Below are 23603 nucleotides of genomic sequence, written 5' to 3'. Positions count from 1 at the left end.
ATAGAATGCAGCAATGATGACAGCCAACTTTCAGGAAGTTGATTAGTTACATTATAGCGTGAACTCATGTTTGTAACAGAAAATTGTTTTTATTTATTTATTGAGATACATTCCAGCACAGAATAGTCCTTTGTGGCCTTTGGAGCTGCACCACCCAGCAAACCCTGATTTAACCCTTGCCTAATCACAGGACGATTTACAATGACCAATTAACTTACAAGCCAGTATGTCATTGGACTGTGGGAGAAAACCAGAGCACCCGGAGAAAACCCACGCCTTCCATAGGAAGGACAGACAGATTCCTTACAAATGACGTTGTGATTTAACTTCTACCTCTGACACCCCAAAATGTAATAGTGTTGCACTAAACGCTGTGCTACCCTGCCAGCCAATCCAGTTTACTGTTAACCAAGTTAAATGTGGACAATCATTTTATTCAATTATCAGTGCCTAGTCTGTTACTTATAAGTTTTCCTGTAATCACTATCCCATTACCAAAACCTAGTTTTAATGTCAAAGACTTTTAAAGATTAGACTTGCTTTATTTGTCACAGGTACATTGAAATATATAGTGAAATGCATCATTTATGTCAACGGCCGTCACAGTTTGAAGATTTTGCTGAAGACAGCCCACTAGTGTCGCCATACTTCCTGTGCCAATACAGTATGCCCAAAACTCACTGACGCTGACTGTGTGTCTGTGGACTGTGGGAGAAAACCAGAGCACCCGGAGGAAACCCGTGGGGTGACGAGGAGAAAGTACAAACTCCATACAGACAGCAACAGGAATTGACCCCCTGTTAGAGATCACTCATGCTGTAAAGTGATTATGTTAACTGCTATGCTACTGTGCCATGTTAATCAGTTTCTGTGTAATCTCTTCAGCCGAGAAAACAAAAGCTGTACCAAATTCACGTTCAGTTTTGACTGATCTCCTGGGGTGCACCAGTTTTAGCGAATCACCGGTTATTTTGAACACCAAGTCCACATGGCCTTTCAATTTGCTCCTACACACTGAGGATGATAGATATCAGAGGAAGTATCAGAAATGTCATCGGCACCTGTCTCTTACCATCTCTTCTGTTCAGCTTTGCGTAGCCGGGGCTGTGGCTGCTTGAGAACTCTGAAGAGGAGTTGAAGGCCCAGCGAAGCAAATCTGACACCAGTTGACTGTCACAGTTATCTGTCAGATTGAGAACACAACAAAACATATGTTTCACTTTTTGTTGATGCACAGCTAAGAAGCTTAACAAGGTTAGACATCTCAAAGAGCATTATTGCTGCCACGAAAAGACATAAAGCACACAAACACTTTCATCTCTCTTCCAACTAAAATATTTGCCCACATATGTACCTCATAAACTTACATATCTGTAATATAATCCATCTCTAATTTACCTCTAGTTCAAGCTTTCAACATGTGGGAGGGAAGAGTTAGATTGATCTTGGAGTACATTAAAAGGTCGATACAATATCGTGGGTCAACGGGCCTGAGCAGTGCTCTAGTATTCTATCTCCAGTGTTCTTTGTCCATGTTACGTCCGAACTTAAGTACATCTGTGCTTTACTAAACTGCTTCTCATCTTCCACCATTCATGTACCTGAGCTTGTGGTCACATCTAACTCATTAACCTCTGATTCTGAGCTTATGAGTTATAATAGTTCCTGAGCAATTAACCATTCTCAGCGTCATTTGCAAATCCCTTCACAGTCTTGACTCTACTTCTTATGATCTCCCACAGGGATCAACCTTATTCGAATGAACACTTTGGCCCCAGTGTTATCTCCATCTTCCTTCCATTCCCTGCACATTCATGTGCCAATCTAAGAGCCTCTTAAGCACCTCTACCATATTTGTCTCCACCACCATACTAAGCAGCACATTGCAGGCACCCACCACTCTATGTAAAACCCTGCCCCTCACATCTCTTTTAAACCTAACATTTCTCACCCTAAGTGCACGCTATTAGATATTTCCATTCTGGGGGAAAGATACTGTCTGCCTACTCTATCTATGCCTCCCATAATCTTACACACCTCTACCAAATCTCCCCTCAGCCTCTGTCACATTAGAGAAAACAACTCAGGTTTGTCCAAACTCTCATTACAGCACATGCCCTCTAATCCAGGCAGCATCCTGGTTACCCTCTTCTGCACCCTCTTCAAAGCCTCCACTTCCTTCCCGTAAGGGAGCAACCAGAATTCAATGGAATCTTCCAGATGCAGCCTAACTGGAGTTTTAAAAAGCTGCAGCAGAATTTCCTGACTCTTGAGCTCAGTGGGGCAGGCATGTTGGCCTTGCTTGCCACACTATCAGCCTGTGTAGCCACTTTCTGGTAGCTATGGACTGGAGCTCATGATCCCTCTGCACATCAGCACTGATAATGGTCTTGCCATTTCCAGTGTATTGTTCGTTTATATGTGATCTCCCAAAGGACAACACTTCATATTTGGCTGATTTAACTTTGTTGGCCATGTCTGGAACTGATTTGTATTGTGCTGTATCCTTTGACACTCTTCTATGCTATCTACAACATCACCAGTCTTCATATCGTCAATACTCAAAGTTACTAACCCACCATTCTGTGTTTATACATTACAAAATGCAGAGGTCACAGTACAGAACCATATGGAACACCACCAGTCATGGAAATCCAGCCAGAATAAATCTGACTGACCACTACCCTCTGTAGAGCCATTTCTGAATCCAAGTGGACAAGTCACTGCATCCTAATCTTCTATTCGGGCCTACCATGAGGAACCTTGGCAAACTTCATACTAAAATCCACGAAGGCAGCATCCACATCAATTTACCTTCATCACTCATCTTCGTCACCTCCTCAAATAGCTCAATCAAGTTAATAAGTTACGACTTGCCCCAGGCAAAGTTTCATTGTTTGGCCCTAATTAGGTCATAGTTTTCTAAATGATCACACATCCTGACAATAAGAATACTCCACAATAGCTTCCCAACCTTTCAGAAATTTGTTCCCTATAACTTCCAGTACTATCCTTATTTCCTGTCTCAAATAACAGAATAACATTAGCTACTCGCCATCCTCCAGGAACTCTGTGGCTGGAGAATGGAGAACATCTTAGTCAAGGCTCCAACATCTGAACATATTCTTCACCTTTGGACATTTGCCACTCTACAATTTTAATCAGCTTTTGATCCTAAGCTCTTAAATTCTTTCCCTAATTCTGTGAACACTTCTTGCCTTTCCCTCTTTAAGATGCTCTGTAAAACATACTTCCCTCTTCACATGGTTTGCAATTAAATTTTGTTTGATAGAATTTCCATTAAGCAGTTTTTACTCTGCCAAAAGCTCAATCAAAATACAATGCTTTCACTAATATCTGAGCATAGTGGTTACATTCATCCAGTCACACAAGTAGAATAAGGTTTACAATTACATTGCCAGCACAGAATATCCCAAAGCAAGTTACTGCAAATGAAACAAAAGACAAAATGTGAGAAGGCAGTGAACAGTTTGGGTTATCTGTAATGAATATAGGTAGAATATAAAATATAGAACAGTACAGCTCAGCCCTTTGACCCACAATGTTATGCTGACCTTTAAATCTACACCATGAACAATTTAACCCTTCCTTCCTACATAGCCTATAACCATGCTTTTTTCTTTCATCCATATGCTTATTTAAGACTCTCTTAAATGCCCCTAATTTATCAATCTCCCAACACAAGCCCTGGCAATGCATGCCGGGCACTTACCACTCTGTGTAAAAATCTGGACTCTGACATCTCCCTTAAACTTTCCTTCACTCACTTTAAAAGGATTCCTGGTATTAGCTACTGCCATCATGGGCTATCTACACTATCTATGCCTCTTCCAACCTTGTACACCTCTATCAAGATAATTTCTTATCCTTTCTCACTCCATACAGAATAGCCCCAGCATTTTATTTGTTACTCCAAATTCCAACATTTAAACTCTCTTGTGTCTTCATTAATGCAGAAGTGCTTTTATATCAATGTGTCTCTGTACATCTAGAAGATTGTTAGCTTCATGTCCCTAGGAGAGAACATCACCAACAGCTTGTTCTGGTCCAACCACCTTGACATTATGGCCAAGGAAGTTCATCAGCCCTCTGCTTCCTCAGAAGGCTGAAGAAATCTGAAATGTTTTCTTTGACCCTCACCAATTGTTATCAATACACCATAGAAAGTGTCCAAACCAGATGTGTCATGGTTTGGTATGGTAACTTCTCTATCTATGATCACAAGGATTTGCAGAGAGTTATGGACGCAGCTGAACACATCTCAAAACCAGCCTCCCCTCCAAGTATTCCATATATACTTTCACTATTTCAGTAAAGCAACCAGCATAATCAGAACCTTATCATCCCTGGACATTCCCAGTTTTCATCTCTCTCACAAGGCTAAAGATACAAAAAACCAAAAGCAAGTACCAACAGGCCCAAGGACAGCTTCGATCTACGAAAGTTCAACAGTTCTCTAGTATGATACAATGGCTTCTTGACATCTCAATTTCCCTTGTTATGACCGTGCACCTTATTTTCCACCTGCACTTAACATTCCCTATAACAGTCCAAACAAACTTTAATGCTTTATTGGGCATTCTGTTATTGTTTTACCTTGAACCAAAATCTCCTGACAGGATGTAGAATTACTCCTTGCTATGATGACTCTGAGCAGAACATACAGTGACTACAAAAAATGTTTACCCCCCCCTTGGACGTTTTCATGTTTTATTGTAATATGACATTGAATCACAGTGGATTTAACTTGGCTTTTTTGACACTGATCAACAGAAAAAAGACTCTTTTGTGTCAAAGTGGAAACAGGTCTCTTGAAAATATCACTGGTATCACTGGTATCTCTTTTGGGTTACAGCAGAACTTGAAGAGGTTCAGTATCTTCATGGTCAATATCCTAGATATCAATATCTAGCAGGTTTGCTAGATCTGTTGGTCAGGGTTTAAAGTAGTTTGGCAGGTGGATGGAAGTTGGTATGACAGAGCTAAGGATGGGGCAGTTACTATAAAAGCCGATGCAGTGTGTAGACAGACTGTGAGGAAGGACAGGCAGATGGTGGGGCAAAATTGCAGTCAGTGGGATGAGCTGAGGTGCTACATGGGACGAAAAATTGAAACAGGACTGAAGGTGTTACAATTTAATGCACACCGTATAAGGAATAATGTTGGTGATGTTGTAGCGCAGTTAGAAATTGGCAGGTATGACATTGTGGGCTGAAAGATTATAGTTGGGAGTTAACAACCTAGGATACATGCTGTTTTGTTATGTCTCCCCTCTTGATGTGAAACGGGAAGATCTCTTTTTCCCTTATTAGGGTGAGAATACCAGGTGAACGAGTAGTCTTGGGGTACTGTGTCTGTGTCCTATTGATGCTTTGCTGCACACTCGAGTGCTCAGTGGGGGTGGGGGTGTCATTGCCTTGCTACTGCTTGTGCGTGGGAGGGAGGGGAGCTGGGGGGGCTTTGGGGTTCTAACATTTAACTGCCATTCATTCTTTGGGGCATTCCTCTGTTTTCGTGGATGTTTGCGAAGGAAAAGAATTTCAGGATGTACAGTATATTGTATAAATTTCTCTGACATTAAGTGTATCTATTGAAACCTATTGAATAACAGGCAAGAAGGCAAAGGGTGTGGGTGGCTCTGTTGGTAAAAAGTGAAATCAAATCCTTAGAAAGAGGTGACATAGGATCAGAAGATGTAGAACCCTTGTGTGTAGAGACAAGAAACTGCAAGGCCTAAAAGACTCTGATGGGAGTTATATATAGGCCCCTGAATATAGCCAGGATGTGGGATATAAATTTCAACAGATATAGAAAAGGCATGTAATAGGGGCAATGTTATGATAATGATGGGCATTTCAATATGCAGGTAGATATCAAGTTGCTACTAAATCCCAAGGAAGGAAATTTATAGAATACCTACAAAATAGCTTTTTACAAGAGCTTGTGGTTGAGTCCACCAGGAGAAAGACCATTTGGATTTGGTTGTTGTGCAATGAACCAGATTTCAATAGGGAGCTTAAGGCAAAGGAACCCTTAGGAGACAGTGATCCTAATGCAACAGAATTCACCCTGCAACTTGAAAGGGAGAAGATAAAGTCAGATGTTTCAGTATTACAGTGGAGTAAAGGGAATTACAGAGGCGTGAGAGTTGATGGGAAAAGGATAGGAGCAATTATGATAGCAGAACAACAAGGGCTGGAGTTTCTGGGTGCAATTCGGGAGGCACAAGATAGACGAAGAAGTATTCTAAAGGGAGGATGAGGCAACCGTGGTTGACAAGGGAAGACAAAGACAACATTGAAGCAAATTTTTTTTAATGTGCCATACTCTGCCAGAGCCTTGGCAACCACTGTTTCAAGTGGTTGTCTTGGAGGAAAGATTTTGTGAGTGGTCCCCCATGTCCTTCTCACAACGCAGTTTTTTTTTTACAAGGCCCAGGTGCGAGCTCGACACTCAACCCGGCACGGATGGAAAGCGTGCCCAGGAGCGGCCCGACTGGATTCGAACTTGGGAACCTTCGCTCCAGAGTCCGGCGCTGATGTCACTGCGCCACCAGCCGGCATAAGCAAAATAGAGATCATAAAATATGGCAAAAATTTGTGGGATGTTAGAGGACTGGGAAATGTTTAAAAACCATCAGAAGGCAACTAAAATAACCATAAGGAGAGAAAAGATGAAATATGAAGGTAAACTAGCCAATAAAGAGGATACCAATAACTTTTCTCTCCAATATACAAAGCGTAAAAGAAAGGTGTGAGTAGATATTGAGCCTCCAGAAAATGATGCTGGAGAGGTAGTAATGAGGGACAAAGAAGAAGCAGTCAATCTTAATAACTATTATATGTCAGTCTTCACTGTGGAAGACACGAACAGTATGTTAGAAATTTGAGAGTGCCAGGGGGCAGAAGTGAGTGTAGTTGCTAATACTGTAGTAAGAAGAAAGTTCTTGGGAAGCTGAAAGGTCTGAAGGTAGACAAGTCACCTGGACCAAATAGACTATACCCAGCATTCTAAAAGAGGTAGATGAAGATATTGTGGCGGTATTAATAATGATCTTTCAAGAATCACTGGTTTCTGAAATGGTTCTGGAGGATGGAAAAATTGCAACTGTCACTCCACTCTTTAACAAGGGATAGGTGCAAAAGAAAGGAAACTCTAATCCAGTCAGCCTGACTTCGGTGGTTGGGAAGATGGTGGAGTCCATTACTAAGGCTGAGGTTTTGGGGCACTTGGAGGTACATGATAAAGTAGGCCAAAGTCAGCATGGTTTCCCGAAGGAGAAGTCTTGTCTGACAAGTCTGCTGGAATTCTTTGGGGAAATAACAAGCAGGATAGACAAAGGAGAGTCAGTGGATGTTGTTTACTTGGATTTTCAGAAGGCCTTTGACAAGGTGCTGCACATGAGGCTACTTAACAAGGTAAGAGCCCATGGTATGACGGAAAAGCTACTAGCATGGAGAGAAGCAACACACATCAAAGTTGCTGGTGAACGCAGCAGGCCAGGTAGCATCTCTAGGAAGAGGTGCTGTCGACGTTTCAGGCTGAGACCCTTCGTCAGGACTAACTGAAGAAAGAGCTAGTAAGAGATTTAAAAGTGGGAGGGGGAGGGGGAGGGGGAGATCCAAAATGATAGGAGAAGACAGGAGGGGGAGGGATGGAGCCAAGAGCTGGACAGGTGATTGGCAAAAGGGGTATGAGATGATTATGGGACAGGAGGCCCAGGGAGAAGGAAAAGGAGGAGGGGGGAAAAGCCCAGAGGATGGGCAAGGGGTATAGTCAGAGGGACAGAGGGAGAAAAAGGAGAGTGAGACAAAGACTGTGTATATAAATAACGGATGGGGTACGAGGGGGAGGTGGGGCATTAGCGGAAGTTAGAGAAGTCATTGTTCATGCCATCAGGTTGGAGGCTACCCAGACGGAATATAAGGTGTTGTTCCTCCAACCTGAGTGTGGCTTCATCTTTACAGTGGAGGAGGTCGTGGATAGACATGTCAGAATGAGAATGAGATGTGGAATTAAAATGTGTGGCTACTGGGAGATCCTGCTTTCTCTGGTGGACAGAGCGTAATTGTTCAGGTGTTAAAGGAATTTCTTTAGACAGATGGTGGTGTGTCTGTGGAATTTATTGCTATGGATGGATGTGGAGACCAGGTCACTGAGTATACTTAAAGCAGAATTTGATAGGTTCTTGGTTCATCAGGGCAACAAAAGTTACGGGGAGAAGGCAGAAGAATAGGGTTGAGAGGGATAATATATCTGCCATGAAATAGGGTTGAGAGGGATAATATATCTGCCATGATGGAATGGCAGACCAGACTCGATGGGCTGGGTGGCCTAATTCTGCTCCTATGCCTAATGGTCCTATGATCTTATAAAGTAGTGGTGGGATTAATAGGTGGAGGTTTAGATCAGTCTTATTTACTGTTTGGGGGAAGTAACAGAGTCCAGTGGTCCTGGCATGGATACAACGTAGCCTCCTCCATGATGGGAGAGGGACAAACAGCCCGTGAACCAGGTGTGTGGAATCATTCATGACGTCACCAGCCTTTTTCTGGCATCTTTCTGTATATATGTCCTTGCTGGTGGGTAGATTGGTGCTAGTGATGTGATGGGCCTCTTTGACTACCCACTGTAGAACCTTCCTATCTGCTGCAGTGCAGTTTCTGTACTAACCAGTGATGCTGCTTGTGTGAGAGCAGCCAAGAACATCCAACATCCACTGTACTTACCCTCACACTCCTATGTTCAATTAAAACTGGTTTGTGACTCACACTTCCCACTGGTCAATGACATAACACATAGATTCAACCACGGACAATTCTAATGAGGAGAAATATCTCTCAAATATGACCCAGCTCCTTACAGAAATCACACAGGCTTTTGTAGATATTTTTAATGAGCAAATAGCAAACAAAAAGAAATCCTGCAGTCCAATGCAAAAACCTGGTAGTTTGCACACAAAGCAGAATACTCACTTGACATTTGCACAATTATACAGTAAGAAGCAGTCAATTGCAGCCCAAACTCACACCCACACGAGCTATTCTAGACAGCAAGCACAGTATGTGTGGGAGAGGGCTTAAATTGTCCAAGTCCTTTTGTAAGAGCTGAGCCTTTGAAACTGCCCATTTGTTCATCGCGGCTGTAAAAGCTGTGAGTTGATGACATTCTGTGGCATTTTTCGCTTGAGTGAGGGGCCAGAGTTTTGTGCCATGAGATTTGACAAGTGTTCAAAAAACAAAAAAACCTAGAAAGGTCTAGTTTAGAGACTAGGACAAGTACTTGAGGGACTGAATTATAAGGAGTGGTTGGGAAGACTAGGCGATTGTATAGAATTGTATCATAATCAGAATCAGAATCACATTAATATCACTGGCATGTGTAATGAAATTTGAACTATAGATTACGATATGCATATAATGATGAATGGCGTAAAAAGCATGAATGTGTGTTTAGATTTAAGAACAGAGAACAGAAAAAGTAGAACACTATAGCACAATAAGGGTCCTTCAGCCCACAATATTGTGCAGGCTTTTTAACCTACTCCTTGAGCATTCTAACCCTACACAACCCATAACTCTCCACACTTCTTACATCTATGTGCCTATCTAAGAGTCTTTTAAATGTTTCTATTGTAATAGCCTCTGTCACCACCTTCGGCAGTGTGTTTGAGGCACTTAACACTCCCTATGCAAAAAATCCTATCTCTGACATAAACTTACCTCCGCAGATCTTAAAAGTAAGTCCTCTAGTTTTTGAAATTGCCACCCTGGAGAAAAGGTACTGGTTCTTCACTGGATCACTCCATCCCGGTTTAGAGCTGGAGGGGGAAGATATTCTAGGAAGTTGAGGGGTAGTTTTTGTTTTTTACATGCATGGTGGTCTGTATATGGTATAAGCTGCCAGAAGAAGAGGTTGAGACCTGTACATTAACAATTTTTGAAAGACATTTGGACAGGTACAGTACATAGAAAGGAAAGGTCGCAGGGGTCCAAATCTGGGATCCACCAGCCTCGTGCATAATGGTATTAGTCCATTGCACAATAAAGGCTGTGCAGCCCGGTAGAGGTATATGCGCAAAACTTGGACAGGTGGATCTTGCATGGATGGGTATGTTCGCAGGCATAAACCAGATGGACCGAGGGCACTATTTCTGTACTGTATGACACTATCTTTCATTCCAATGTAAGCGGGCAGCAACTTGTTTAAACATGCATCAGTCCACAAACAAATCATAAAATTATAGAAATTTATAGCACAGTATGAGACTAACTTTCCCATTGTATACATTAGCACAGGGTCATATAGATAGCTTTTAGCACTTTGGTCTTCATAAATCATTGCACTGAGTTCAGGAATTGGGATGTTGTGTTGAAGTTGTACAAGTCATTAGTGATGCCAGATATGAGTATCGTGTGCAGTTCTGGTTACCTCCCTCCAGGAGGCAAGGTGAGAAAGATTATGAGTAAATCCTAGAAACATCTAAAAAGTAGAGCAGAGGGTTCTGGGAATATTGATCCATAATTCCTTTAAAAGTGGTGTCACAGGTTGATAGGGTCCAAAAGAGCGCTTTTGGCATATTGGCCTTCATAAGTCAAAGTATTGAGTACAGGTGTTGGGATGTTATGTTGAAGTTGTATAAGATGTTGTTGAGGCTTGATTTAGAATATTGCCTGCAGTCTGGTCATGAACTACTAGAAAGATGTCAATAAGCTTGAAAGAGTGCAGTGAAATTTTATGAGGATGTTGCTGGGACTTAAGGACCTGGGTTATGGGGAAAGGCTGAATAGATTAGAACTTTGTTGCTTGGAGCACAGGAGAATAAGGGGAGGTATAGTGGTATGTAAAATTATGAGGATTGTAGGTAATGTGAGTGAATGCAGATTGAGTGAGGCTAGAATTAGAGGTCTAGTGAAAGGTATAACATTCAAGTAAAATCTGTGGGGAAATCTCTTCACTCAGAGGCCACTGTGAGTGTGGAACGAGCTGCCAGTGGAAATTGTAAATGTGGGTTCAACTGTAACTTTTAAGAGAAGTTTGAATAGATACATGGACTAGGGATGTTTGGAAGGATATGGTCTAGATGCAGATAGATGAGACTAGGCAGAAAATCAGGTTGGCATGGACTAGATGGGATGAATTGTCTTAATCTGTGCTGCAGTATTCTGTGACTTTATACCCTGCAAAGGATTGAGAGCTTCATTGGGGCCTCTCTTCCACCTATTGCAGATACTTATTTGGAGCACTGCGTACGTATGGGCCCTTAGCATTGTCAAGAATGCCTCCCATCCATCCAACAATCTCTTTGACCCCCTACCATCAGGCAAGAGGTACCGTGGCATTAGAACAAGAACTGTTACGATGGGAAACAGCTTCTTCCCCAGTTAAATGACAATAAACTGAATGTGAACTTAAACATAAGAGGGATAAACCTCCTGGCTACTGCAGTCTCACCATTCAGAATAATCATTGCTAATTTATCCCTGGCCTCAACACCTCCTGCGCTAGTTCCCAAAGCTTTCAACCCCCTGATGTTCAAATATTTATTTACCTCACTTTAACAAAGTATTTCCAATTACCTAGTCTCTACAAATGACTGGGCCAGATAATTACCGAGCTCCACCATGTGAAAAAAATGGACACGGATAATCTTGCTTTCTAGTTCTGACCCCATATCCTTACAAAAAGTTCAAATATCCTACCGTGGGTGAGTCTAGAACCAGCGGGCACAGCCTCAGAATAGAAGCACGTCTACTTAGAGCAGAAATGAGGAGGAAATCTTTAGCCAGGGCGTGGTGAATCTGTGGAGGTCAAGTCATTGAGTATATTTACAGCAGAAGTTGATAGGTTCTTGATTAATCAGGGTCTCAAAGGTTCTGGGGAGAAGGCAAGAAAGTGGAGTTGAAAAGGGTAATAAATCAACCATAACGGAATGGTGGAGCAGAGTCAATGGGCTGAGTGGCTGAGCCATACGGTCCAAGTTCTTTGAACTGTGATGGAAGTCCCTGCCTTCAGCACTCTTCAGTTGTGATTGATAGAAGACGATAAGACCATAAGACATAGGAGCAGAATTAGGCCACTCAGCCCATCGAGTCTGCTCTGCTATTCCTTCAAAGAACTGAACTCCAGATCTCTCACTACTAACTGAAAGAAGTAACTCCTTCCTCAGTTCTGCTCTGATCTTTTATTAATGAACTTGAATCTATATCCCTTACTGATTGCTCTGATAAGGTAAAGCAGTTCCCCATCATAGGCTCATTCAGAAAGTCAGGTGCATGGGATCCAGGGAAGCTTGGCTGTGTTGATTCAGAATTGGCTTGTCCATAGAAAGCAGAGGCTAGTGGTAGATGGAGAGTATTCAGTCTGGAGGTTGGTGACCAGTGGTGTTCCACAGGGATCTGCTCTGCGTAGGACACCTACGCTTTTCGATTTTTAAAAATGACTTGGATGAGGAAGTGGAAAGGTGGAATACCAAGTTTGCAGATGGCACAAAGGTTAGTGGAACTGTGGATATTGCGGAGGGCTGTTGGAGATTGCAGCAGAACATTAACAGGATGCAGAGCTGGGCTGAAAAGTGCCAGGTGGAATTCAGCCTGGAGAAGTGTGAAGTGATTCAGTTTGGAAGGTTGAATTTGAAGGCAGCATTCAAGGTTAATGGCAAGATTCCTGACAGTTTGGAGGAACAATAGGATCTTGGGGGTCCACATCCATAGCTCTTTCAAAATTGCCATGCAAGTTGATAGGGTGGTTAAGAAAGCATATGATGTGTTGGCTTTCATTAGTCAGGGGTTGTGTTCTGAGCCACAAGGTAACATGCAGCTCTATAAAATGTTGGTTAAACCATACTTAAAATCTTGTAACACACTTCAAAGTTGCTGGTGAATGCAGCAGGCCAGGCAGCATCTTGTATTCAGTTCTAGTCGGCTCATTATAGGAAGGACATAAAATCTTTAAGAGTGTGCAGAGCAGATTTACCAGGATGCTGCCTGGATTAGAAGGCATGTCTTATGAAGATAGATTGAGTGAGCTAGGGCTTTTCTCTTTGGAGTGAAGGAGGATGAGATTTGACTTGATAGAGGTGTAGAAGATTACAAGATGATGAGGCATAGTTCGAGTGCAATAGTTAATAACCAGTAACTATTTAATAGTTTATTCCCAGGGCAGAAATGGCTAACACCAGAGAGCATCATAGGGTGATTGGAAGATAGTGGCTGTCACGGGTAAGTTCTTTACAAAGAGAGTGGTGGGTATGTGGAACATGCTGTCAGTGTTGGTGATTGATGCAGAAATATTAGGGATGTTTAAGAAGCTCTTATATAGGCACATGGATGATAGAAACATGGAGGGCTGTGTTGGAGGGTATGGTTAGATTGATCTAACATTAGAGTATGTTAAAATGTTGACCCAACATTGTGGGCTGAAGGGGGCTGAAATGTCCTCTGTTCTATCTAAACTTCCCCGTTCAGTTTACCCTGTATAAGCCTGTAGAATCTTTCTTCCACTGTAATTTAATCTCCACAGTATCTTGTTTCCTTTATTCTAAAGATAACAAGCTCAAATGAAAATACTTCTCTAGCCCTGTTGTAAACCTCCACTGCACTTTCTTCAGTGTTTCATCTTCTTGTGTTCTGGTGACCAGAACTCTACATGGCCATCGAAATGAGGCCCAATTAACATTTTACACTGTTCTAGGATGACTTCCCTATTCTCCCTCCAAACCAGTTGCTGCGGATAGATGGATGTGTCGAGTGTGGTTGGCAGCTCTTCCAGGAGAAGGAAAACTCTGATCACAAACCTTCGCAACCTTCTCGCTAAACTTGCTCATGAGGAAGGCTTTGGGAGTAAACCCTGAGGGAAAACCCAGAGCTGGAGTCTCTAAGGCTGTCCTAAGTTAATTTCCATGCTGACTGGTGCTGAACTGTATTGATCTCTGCCGTTCCCGTGAATTTATCAGCTGCACAGAGAGGGGGAGTCTGCTGCATGGGCAACAGTTTGCTCTCCACATCTTACTGCCCTGGCTTGATAGGATACAACATCCATAGTCGACCCAAAACAATGGGGGACCTGAACTGAATATAGCAAGTGTTCTGTGTGCCACCTTAACCAGCTACCTAGCAATCTATGGCTCTCCAAGTTTCTTCTCTTTATTATACTTAGTGTGCTGAATATTCACCTGCCTTGCCTGTTATTCTCATGTCCATTACCTCTCACCTCTCTGGACTGAAGCTACCAGCACCTCTACTTCCTCAGGAGACTCAAAAAATGGGCATGGCCCCTTTGAAAATCAACAAATTTTTATTGATACACCAGGGCTCCTGTTCAGATGGTGCGGCAGCTGCCCTGCCTGAGATCACATGAGACTGCACAGTGTTGTGGACACAGCTCAGAACATCACAGAAATCAGTCTCCCCTCAATAGACTCAGTCTATACTTCTCACTTCTTCAGTAAAGCAGCCAGCATAATCCCAGCCACCCTGGACATTCCCTCTTCCCCTCCCTTCTGTCAGGCAGAAGATAAAAAACCCTGAAACCATCTACTACTAGGCTCAAGGACAATTTATATACTGCTGTAATAAGACTGTTGAATGCTCCCTCCCCTTCAAAGTTCAAGGTAAATTTATTATCAAGGTATGTGCGGTGCGTGGCCAAGTGGTTAAGGCGTTGGACTAGTGATCTGAAGGTCGTGAGTTTGGAGTTTGAGCCCCAGCCGAGGCAGCGTGTTGTGTCTTTGAGCAAGTCACTTAACCATACACTGCTCCAGTCCAAACAACAGGAATTCTGCAGATGCTGGAAATTCAAGCAACACACATCAAATTTGCTGGTGAACGCAGCAGGCCAGGCAGCATCTCTAGGAAGAGGTACAGTCGACGTTTCAGGCCGAGACCCTTCGTCAGGACGAACTGAAGAAAGAGTTAGTAAGAGATTTGAAAGTTGGAGGGGGAGGGGGAGATCCAAAATGATAGGAGAAGACAGGAGGTGGAGGGATGGAGCCAAGAGCTGGACAGGTGATTGGCAAAAGGGATACGAGAGGATCATGAGACAGGAGGTCCGGGAAGAAAGACAAGGTGGGGGGGGGAACCCAGAGGATGGGCAAGCGGTATATTCAGAGGGACAGAGGGAGAAAAGGGAGAGTGAGAGAAAGAATGTGTGTATAAAAATAAATAACAGATGGGGTATGAGGGGGAGGTGGGGCATTAGCGGAAGTTAGAGAAGTTGACGTTCATGCCATCAGGTTGGAGGCTACCCAGACGGAATATAAGGTGTTGTTCCTCCAACCTGAGTGTGGCTTCATCTTTACAGTAGAGGAGGCCATGGATAGACATGTCAGAATGGGAATGGGATGTGGAATTAAAATGTGTGGCCACTGGGAGATCCTACTTTCTCTGGCGGATAGAGTGTAGGTGTTCAGCAAAGCAGTCTCCCAGTCTGCATCGGGTCTCGCCAATATATAGAAGGCCACATCGGGAGCACCGGACGCAGTATATCACCCCAGCTGACTCACAGGTGAAGTGTTGCCTCACCTGGAAGGACTGTTTGGGGCTCTGAATGATGGTAAGGGAGGAAGTGTAAGGGCATGTGTAGCACTTGTTCTGCTTACACGGATAAGTGCCAGGAGGGAGATCAGTGGGGAGGGATGGGAGGGACGGATGGACAAGGGATTCGCGTAGGGAGCAATCCCTGCGGAAAGCGGGGGGGGGGGGAGGGAAAGATGTGCTTAGTGGTGGGATCCCGTTGGAGGTGGCGGAAGTTACGGAGAATAATATGTTGGACCCGGAGGCTGGTGGGGTGGTAGGTGAGGACCAGGGGAACCCTATTCCTAGTGGGGTGGCGGGAGGATGGAGTGAGAGCAGATGTACGTGAAATGGGGGAGATGTGTTTGAGAGCAGAGTTGATAGTGGAGGAAGGGAAGCCTCTTCCTTTAAAAAAGGACATCTCCCTCATCCTAGAATGAAAAGCCTCATCCTGAGAGCAGATATGGCAGAGACGGAGGAATTGTGAGAAGGGGATGGCGTTTTTGAAAGAGACAGGGTGAGAAGAGGAATAGTCCAGATAGCTGTGAGAGTCAGTAGGCTTATAGTAGACATCAGTGGATAAGCTGTCTCCAGAGACAGAGACAGAAAGATCTAGAAAGGGGAGGGAGGTGTCGGAAATGGACCAGGTAAACTTGAGGGCAGGGTGAAAGTTGGAGGCAAAGTTAATAAAGTCAACGAGTTCTGCATGCGTGCAGGAAGCAGCGCCAATGCAGTCGTCGATGTAGTGAAGGAAAAGTGGGGGACAGATACCAGAATAGGCACGGAACATAGATTGTTCCACAAAGCCAACAAAAAGGAAGGCATAGCTAGGACCCATACGGGTGCCCATAGCTACATCTTTAGTTTGGAGGAAGTGGGAGGAGGCAAAGGAGAAATCATTAAGAGTAAGGACTAATTCCGCTGGACGGAGCAGAGTGGTGGTAGAGGGGAACTGATTAGGTCTGGAATCCAAAAAGAAGCGGAGAGCTTTGAGACCTTCCTGATGGGGGATGGAAGTATACAGGGACTGGACATCCATGGTGAAAATAAAGCGGTGGGGGCCAGGGAACTTAAAATCATCGAAAAGTTTAAGAGCGTGAGAAGTGTCACGAACATAGGTAGGAAGGGATTGAACAAGGGGGGATAAAACCGTGTCGAGGTATGCAGAAACGAGTTCGGTGGGGCAGGAGCAAGCTGAGACAATAGGTCTGCCAGGACAGGCAGGTTTGTGGATCTTGGGTAGGAGGTAGAAACGGGAAGTGCGAGATGTGGGAACTGAGGTTGGTCGCAGTGGATGGGAGATCCCCTGAGCGGATAAAGTCGGTGATGGTGTGGGAGACAATGGCCTGGTGCTCCTTAGTGGGGTCACGATCGCGGGGTAAATAAGAGGAGGTACCCGCGAGTTGTCGCAGTCCTCGTACCCCATCTGCTATTTATTTTTATACACACATTCTTTCTCTCACTCTCCTTTTTCTCCCTCTGTCCCTCTGACTATACCCCTTGCCCATCCTTTGGGTTCCCCCACCCCTTGTCTTTCTTCCCGGACCTCCTGTCCCACGATCTTCTCATATCCCCTTTGCCAATCACCTGTCCAGCTCTTGGCTCCATCTCTCCCCCTCCTGTCTTCTCCTATCATTTTGGATCTCCCCCTCCCCCTCCAACTTTCAAATCTCTTACTAACTCTTCCTTCAGTTAGTCCTGACAAAGGGTCTTGGTCTGAAACGTCGACTGTACCTCTTCCTAGAGATGCTGCCTGGCCTGCTGCGTTCACCAGCAACTTTGATGTGTGTTCCTGCTCCAGTCCACCCAGCTGAAAATGGGTACCGGCAAATGCTGGGGGTTAACCTCGCGATAGACTGGCGTCCTATCCGGAGGGGAGAGTCTCGTACTCTCAGTCGCTTCACGCCACAGAAACTGGCATAAGCACTGGCCTGATGAGCCTATCAGGCTTGGGATAGACTTTAACTTTTCTTTTAACATTTATATTACATATACAACCCTCAGACTGATTTTCTTGCAGGCATTCACAGTAGATATAAAGGAACCCAACAGAATCAATGAAAAACTAACACACAAAGACTGGCAAACAGTCAATGTGCAAAAGAAAGAACATTACAAAAAAAAACAATTAATAACAGATAGATAAATAAATAATGCTGAGAACATGAGATGTAGAGTCCTTGAAAATGAGTAAATTGGTTCAGTAACTTGGTGGTTGAAGGGTAATAACTGTTCCTGAACCTGGTGGTGTAGGACCTAAGACTATTGTACCTGCTCCCCGATGGCAGCAGCGAGAAGACAGCATGGCCTGGGTGGTGGGACTCTTGACCTTATGATCTACCTTGTAGCCTTGCACCATGATGTCTGCCTGCACTGCGCTTTCTCTATAACTAGGGTTACCAACTTTCTCACTCCCAAATAAGGGACAAAAGTAGCAGTCAAAAACGGGACACTTGTGTTTACCCTGAGAAAGACTACCATGACCATGAAGCCTTGCGCAGGCACGTGTGTGCGCATGCGTGACATTGGCATGCATGTCGTTTGCATACATGACATGCGCATACGTGACGTGCATATGTGTGTACGTGGCGATTTTCTTCTACATATCAGTTTTGGCTTAATCTTCCCGATTCTGTTAAGTGAAACTGCACTGTACATACATTATTTCTACTTTATATAGGCTGTGTATTTATCATATCATTCCTGCTTTCACTGTATTTTTGTGTTATTTTAGGTTTTATGTGCCATTTGGTATGATTTGGTAGGTTATTTTTTGGGTCTGGGAATGCTCAAGAAGTTTTCCCATATAAATTAATGGTAATTGCTTCTTCAATTTACGCCATTTGGGCTTACGAACGGTTTCACAGGAACGCTCTACCTTAGCGGGGGAAATACAGGACAAGGGCAGTCCCATATGGGACAAACCAATTTAGCCCAATATATGGGATGTCCCAGCGAATACGGTACAGTTGGCAACCCTATCTATAACTAACATTATATTCTGCATTGTTTTTTTCTTTGTGCTACATTGATGTATAGGTGCAATGAAATGATCTGTATCGATGGCATGCTAAATTGTTTTCTACTGTACCTTGGCAATAATAGACCAATTTATCTGCAGTCTTGTTTCCAGGACTCTGAGCCGCTCACCCAACAGGGTTATAAACTGCTTTGTACTTCTGCTATTTTTAGTTTTGTGTTTGCAAAGAGGTTGTGGAGAGAGACGCAGGGGCCAACCTCCCAGTTTATGCTGAGCAGCTGTGTGACAGAGAGTCTGCTATTCTGTGAGCTGTTCCCAGGGACACATGTAATGGACATCAAGTATTGCTGGCAGATTATCAACTCAGTGAAAGACACTGTTTGGTGTGCCCGAAACCTATTGGTTTTACAGAACATGGAGATGTCTGTGGACAAATGATACTGACTGGCACCTACTTGGCTGCAGGAGCAGGTTCAGAGGGATTCACAAAAGCTTGGTGCAACCAACACCAATGGCTCGGTGAAGCAGGACCACGGTTAGGGTGCTTCTGCTATTGGACAGGGCGGGGTCAGGCTGGCTGAGGAAGCCCCTCAATTATTGTGGTAGTGTACCACTCTGGGGGGGGGGCCCACATGAGTGTTGGGTTTAAAAAATGTAATTTAACACTAAACATATTATCTATGAATGGAACAATGAAAAGGTATTGCATGGTTTATTCCCGTAAATATAAGACCATAAGAAAATGGAGCAGAATTGGGCCATTCAGCCCATCGAGTCTGCTCTACCATTCCATCATGGCTGAATCATTATCCCTCTCAATTGCATTCTCCTGATTTCTCCCCGTAATCTTTGACGTCCTTACTAATCACTTTCAATATACCAAACGACTTCAAACCCTCCACAATGAATTCCACAGATTCAGCACCCTCTAGCTAAAGAAATTCTCCTCACTTGCGTTTTGTATTTTGTGCTTGTGCCTGCTAGTCCTAGACACCACACCCCTCCCCACTACTGGAACTATCCTCTCCTCGTCCACTCTATCTAGGCCTGTTCGTATTCAACAGGTTTCAGTGACATTCTCCCTTCACTTCTATAAATGCCAGTGAGTACAGGCCCAGAGCCACCAAACACTCAATTTTGTTTAAATTATGAATAAAGTTCATTTTGGTTATTTTTTTAAAATAGCACTTTCAGGCAGGTGAACCTTAAAAGCTAATGAAACATTTCCCAGCTCAGCCTAGGGTCTTGCTGGTGGAATTACATCAGGAAACCACTAGAAAATATGAGGTAGGATACATCGGTGAAAGAACAAAATGAAGTGATTTAAATGAAGACAGGACGAGAGTTGAGTGCCACTTTGCAGGACAACTAAGCAGACAGAAGAGTATATGAATCAATTAACTTTGACAATAGGCTGGAACACAGGAGGAATGAACTTTCACTAAAAGAAGTTCACAAAGTTACAATGGACAAAAGTAATACATAGTGCAGGAAAATCTGAGTGGGAACGAAGGGAATGAGTTCTCGTCTGCCCTAAATATGACTATAGATTCTGGCACCTGAAAGAAAGATCTGTTACATGTATAGATTAAAATGAAGAATGACTTGTATTTGTTCAGCGCAACTGATTCTGCAAGTTCTGGAAACGCACATAAAATGCTGGAAGAACTCAGCAGGTCAGGCAGCATGTATGGCGAGGAATAAAGAGATGACGTTTCAGGCTGAGACCCTTCATCAGGGCTGAAAAGTGGGAAGAAACATTTGTATAGTGCCCTTCACATCCTCTTCAATATGTGTCAATGTGCTCTTGTGGACTTTGAAATACTTTTATCACAAGTAATACTTTGATCATGGACAAGGATAGATCTGGTCCTAGAGTTGAGGTTCTGAACTGGAAGAAGGCCAAATTTGAAGAAATAAGAAAGGATCTAAAAAGCGTGGATTGGGACAGGTTGATCTCTGGCAAAGATGTGATCAGTAGGTGGGAAGCCTTCAAAGGAGAAATTTTCATAGTGCAGAGTTTGTATGTTCCTGTCAGGATTAAAGGCAAAGTGAATAGGAATAAGGAACACACATCAAAGTTGCTGGTGAATGCAGCAGGCCAGGCAGCATCTCTAGGAAGAGGTACAGTCGACATTTCAGGCTGAGACTGAAGGAAGAGTTAGTAAGAGATTTGAAAGTGGGAGGGGGAGGGGGAGATACAAAATGATAGGAGAAGACAGGAGGGGAAGGGATGGAGCCGAGAGCTGGACAGGTGATTGGCAAAGGGGATATGAGAGGATCATGGGACAGGAGGTCCGGAGAGAAAGACAGTGGGGGGGGAACCCAGAGGATGGGCAAGGAGTATAGTCAGAGGGACAGAGGGAGAAAAAGGAGAGAGTGAGAAAGAATGTGTGTATATAAATAAATAACGGATGGGGTACGAGGGGGAGGTGGGGCATTAGTGGAAGTTAGAGAAGTCAATGTTCATGCCATCAGGTTGGAGGCTACCCAGACGGAATACCCAGATGCTGCTTCCTGCACGCATGCTGAGCTCGTTGACTTTATTAACTTTGCCTCCAACTTTGACCCTACCCTCAAGTTTACCTGGTCCATTTCCGACACCTCCCTCCCCTTTCTAGATCTTTCTGTCTCTGTCTCTGGAGACAGCTTATCCACTGATGTCTACTATAAGCCTACTGACTCTCACAGCTATCTGGACTATTCCTCTTCTCACCCTGTCACTTGCAAAAATGCCATCCCCTTCTCACAATTCCTCCGTCTTCGCCACATCTGCTCTCAGGATGAGGCTTTTCATTCCAGGACGAGGGAGATGACTTCCTTTTTTAAAGAAAGGGGCTTCCCTTCCTCCACTATCAACTCTGCTCTCAAGCGCATCTCCCCCATTTCATGCACATCTGCTCTGACTCCATCCTCCTGCCACCCCACTAGGAATAGGGTTCCCCTGGTCCTCACCTACCACCCCACCAGCCTCCGGGTCCAACATATTATTCTCCGTAACTTCCGCCACCTCCAACGGGATCCCACCACTAAGCACATCTTTCCCTCCCGCCCCCCCCCTGCTTTCCGCAGGGATCGCTCCCTACGCGACTCCCTTGTCCATTCGTACCCTCAACCCTCCCCACTGATCTCCCTCCTGGCACTTATCCTTGCAAGCGGAACAAGTGCTACACATGCCCTTATACTTCCTCCCTTATCACCATTCTGGGCCCCAGACAGTCCTTCCAGGTGAGGCAACACTTCACCTGTGAGTCGGCTGGGGTGATATACTGCATCCAGTGCTCCCGATGTGGCCTTCTATATATTGGTGAGACACGACGCAGACTGGGAGACCGCTTTGCTGAACACCTACGCTCTGTCCGCCAGAGAAAGCAAGATCTCCCAGTGGCCACACATTTTAATTCCACATCCCATTCCCATTCTGACATGTCTATCCATGACCTCCTCTACTGTAAAGATGAAGCCACACTCAGGTTGGAGGAACATAGAAACATAGAAACATAGAAAATAGGTGCAGGAGTAGGCCATTCGGCCCTTCGAGCCTGCACCGCCATTTATTATGATCATGGCTGATCATCCAACTCAGAACCCAGCCTTCCCTCCATACCCCCTGACCCCTGTAGCCACAAGGGCCATATCTAACTTCCTTTTAAACATAGCTAATGAACTGGCCTCAACAGTTTGCTGTGGCAGAGAATTCCACAGATTCACCACTCTCTGTGTGAAGAAGTTTTTCCTAACCTCGGTCCTAAAAGGCTTCCCCTCTATCCTCAAACTGTGACCCCTCGTTCTAGACCTCCCCAACATCGGGAACAATCTTCCCGCATCTAGCCTGTCCAATCCTTTTAGGATCTTATACGTTTCAATCAGATCCCCCCTCAATCTTCTAAATTCCAACGAGTACAAGCCCAGTTCATCCAGTCTTTCTTCATATGAAAGACCTGCCATCCCAGGAATCAATCTGGTGAACCTTCTTTGTACTCCCTCTATGGCAAAGATGTCTTTCCTCAGATTAGGGGACCAAAACTGCACACAATACTCCAGGTGTGGTCTCACCAAGGCCTTGTACAACTGCAGTAGTACCTCCCTGCTCCTGTACTCGAATCCTCTCGCTATATCTGGGTAGCCTCCAACCTGATGGCATGAACATTGGCTTCTCTAACTTCTGCTAAAGCCCACCTCCCCCTCGTACCCCCTCCGTTATTTATTTATATACACACATTCTTTCTCTCTCTCTCCTTTTTCTCCCTCTGTCCCTCTGACTATACCCCTTGCCCATATTCTGGGTTCCCCCCCACCTTGTCTTTCTCCCCGGACCTCCTGTCCCATGATCCTCTCATATCCCCCTTGCCAATCACCTGTCCAGGTCTTGGATCTATCCCTCCCCTTCCTGTCTTCTCCTATCATTTTGGATCTCCCCCTCCCCCTCCCACTTTCAAATCTCTTACTAACTCTTTCTTCAGTTAGTCCTGACAAAGGGTCTCGGCCTGAAACGTCGACTGTACCTCTTCCTAGAGATGCTGCCTGGCCTGCTGTGTTCACCAGCAACTTTGATGTGTGTTGCTTGAATTTCCAGCATCTGCAGAATTCCTGTTGTTTGAGGAATAAGGAACCGTGGTTCTCAAGGGATATTGCAACTCTGATAAAGAAGAAGAGTGAGTTGTATGACATGTATAGGAAACAGGGAGTAAATAAGGTGCTTGAGGAGTATAAGAAGTGCAAGAAAATACATGAAAGAAATCAGGAGGGCTAAAAGAAGACATGAGGTAGCCTTGGCAATCAAAGTGAAAGATAATCCAAAGAGCTTTTACAGGTATATTAAGAGCAAGAGGATTGTAAGGGATAAAATTGGTCCTCTTGAAGATCAGAGTGGTCGGCTATGTGCGGAACCAAAGGAAATGGGGGAGATCTTAAATAGGTTTTGTGCATCTGTACTTACTAAGGAAACTGGCATGAAGTCTATGGAATTAAGGGAAACAAATAGTGAGATCATGGAAACTGTACAGATTGAAAAGGAGGAGGTGCTTGCTGTCTTGAGAAAAATTAAAGTGGATAAATCCCTGGGACCTGACAGGGTGTTCCCTTGGACC

The 23603-nt window shown here is 44.2% G+C and overlaps 1 protein-coding gene across 1 annotated transcript in view; it reads right to left on the bottom strand.

The window, feature by feature from the left end:
* The window catches only part of LOC134346865 (contactin-associated protein-like 5), a 1591243-nt gene that overhangs the window by 1334247 nt on the left and 233393 nt on the right, over positions 1 to 23603 (bottom strand). The window contains exon 2 of the mRNA XM_063048670.1: positions 1073 to 1183. Coding sequence (XP_062904740.1) covers positions 1073 to 1183 — 111 coding nt within the window. The remainder of the gene's footprint in view (positions 1 to 1072; positions 1184 to 23603) is intronic.

This window comes from Mobula hypostoma, chromosome 5 (assembly GCF_963921235.1).
Source record: "Mobula hypostoma chromosome 5, sMobHyp1.1, whole genome shotgun sequence".
NCBI classification, from domain to species: domain Eukaryota; kingdom Metazoa; phylum Chordata; class Chondrichthyes; order Myliobatiformes; family Myliobatidae; genus Mobula; species Mobula hypostoma.
Note: the sequence above shows the minus strand (reverse complement) of the source record. Positions and strands in the feature narration are given on the sequence as shown.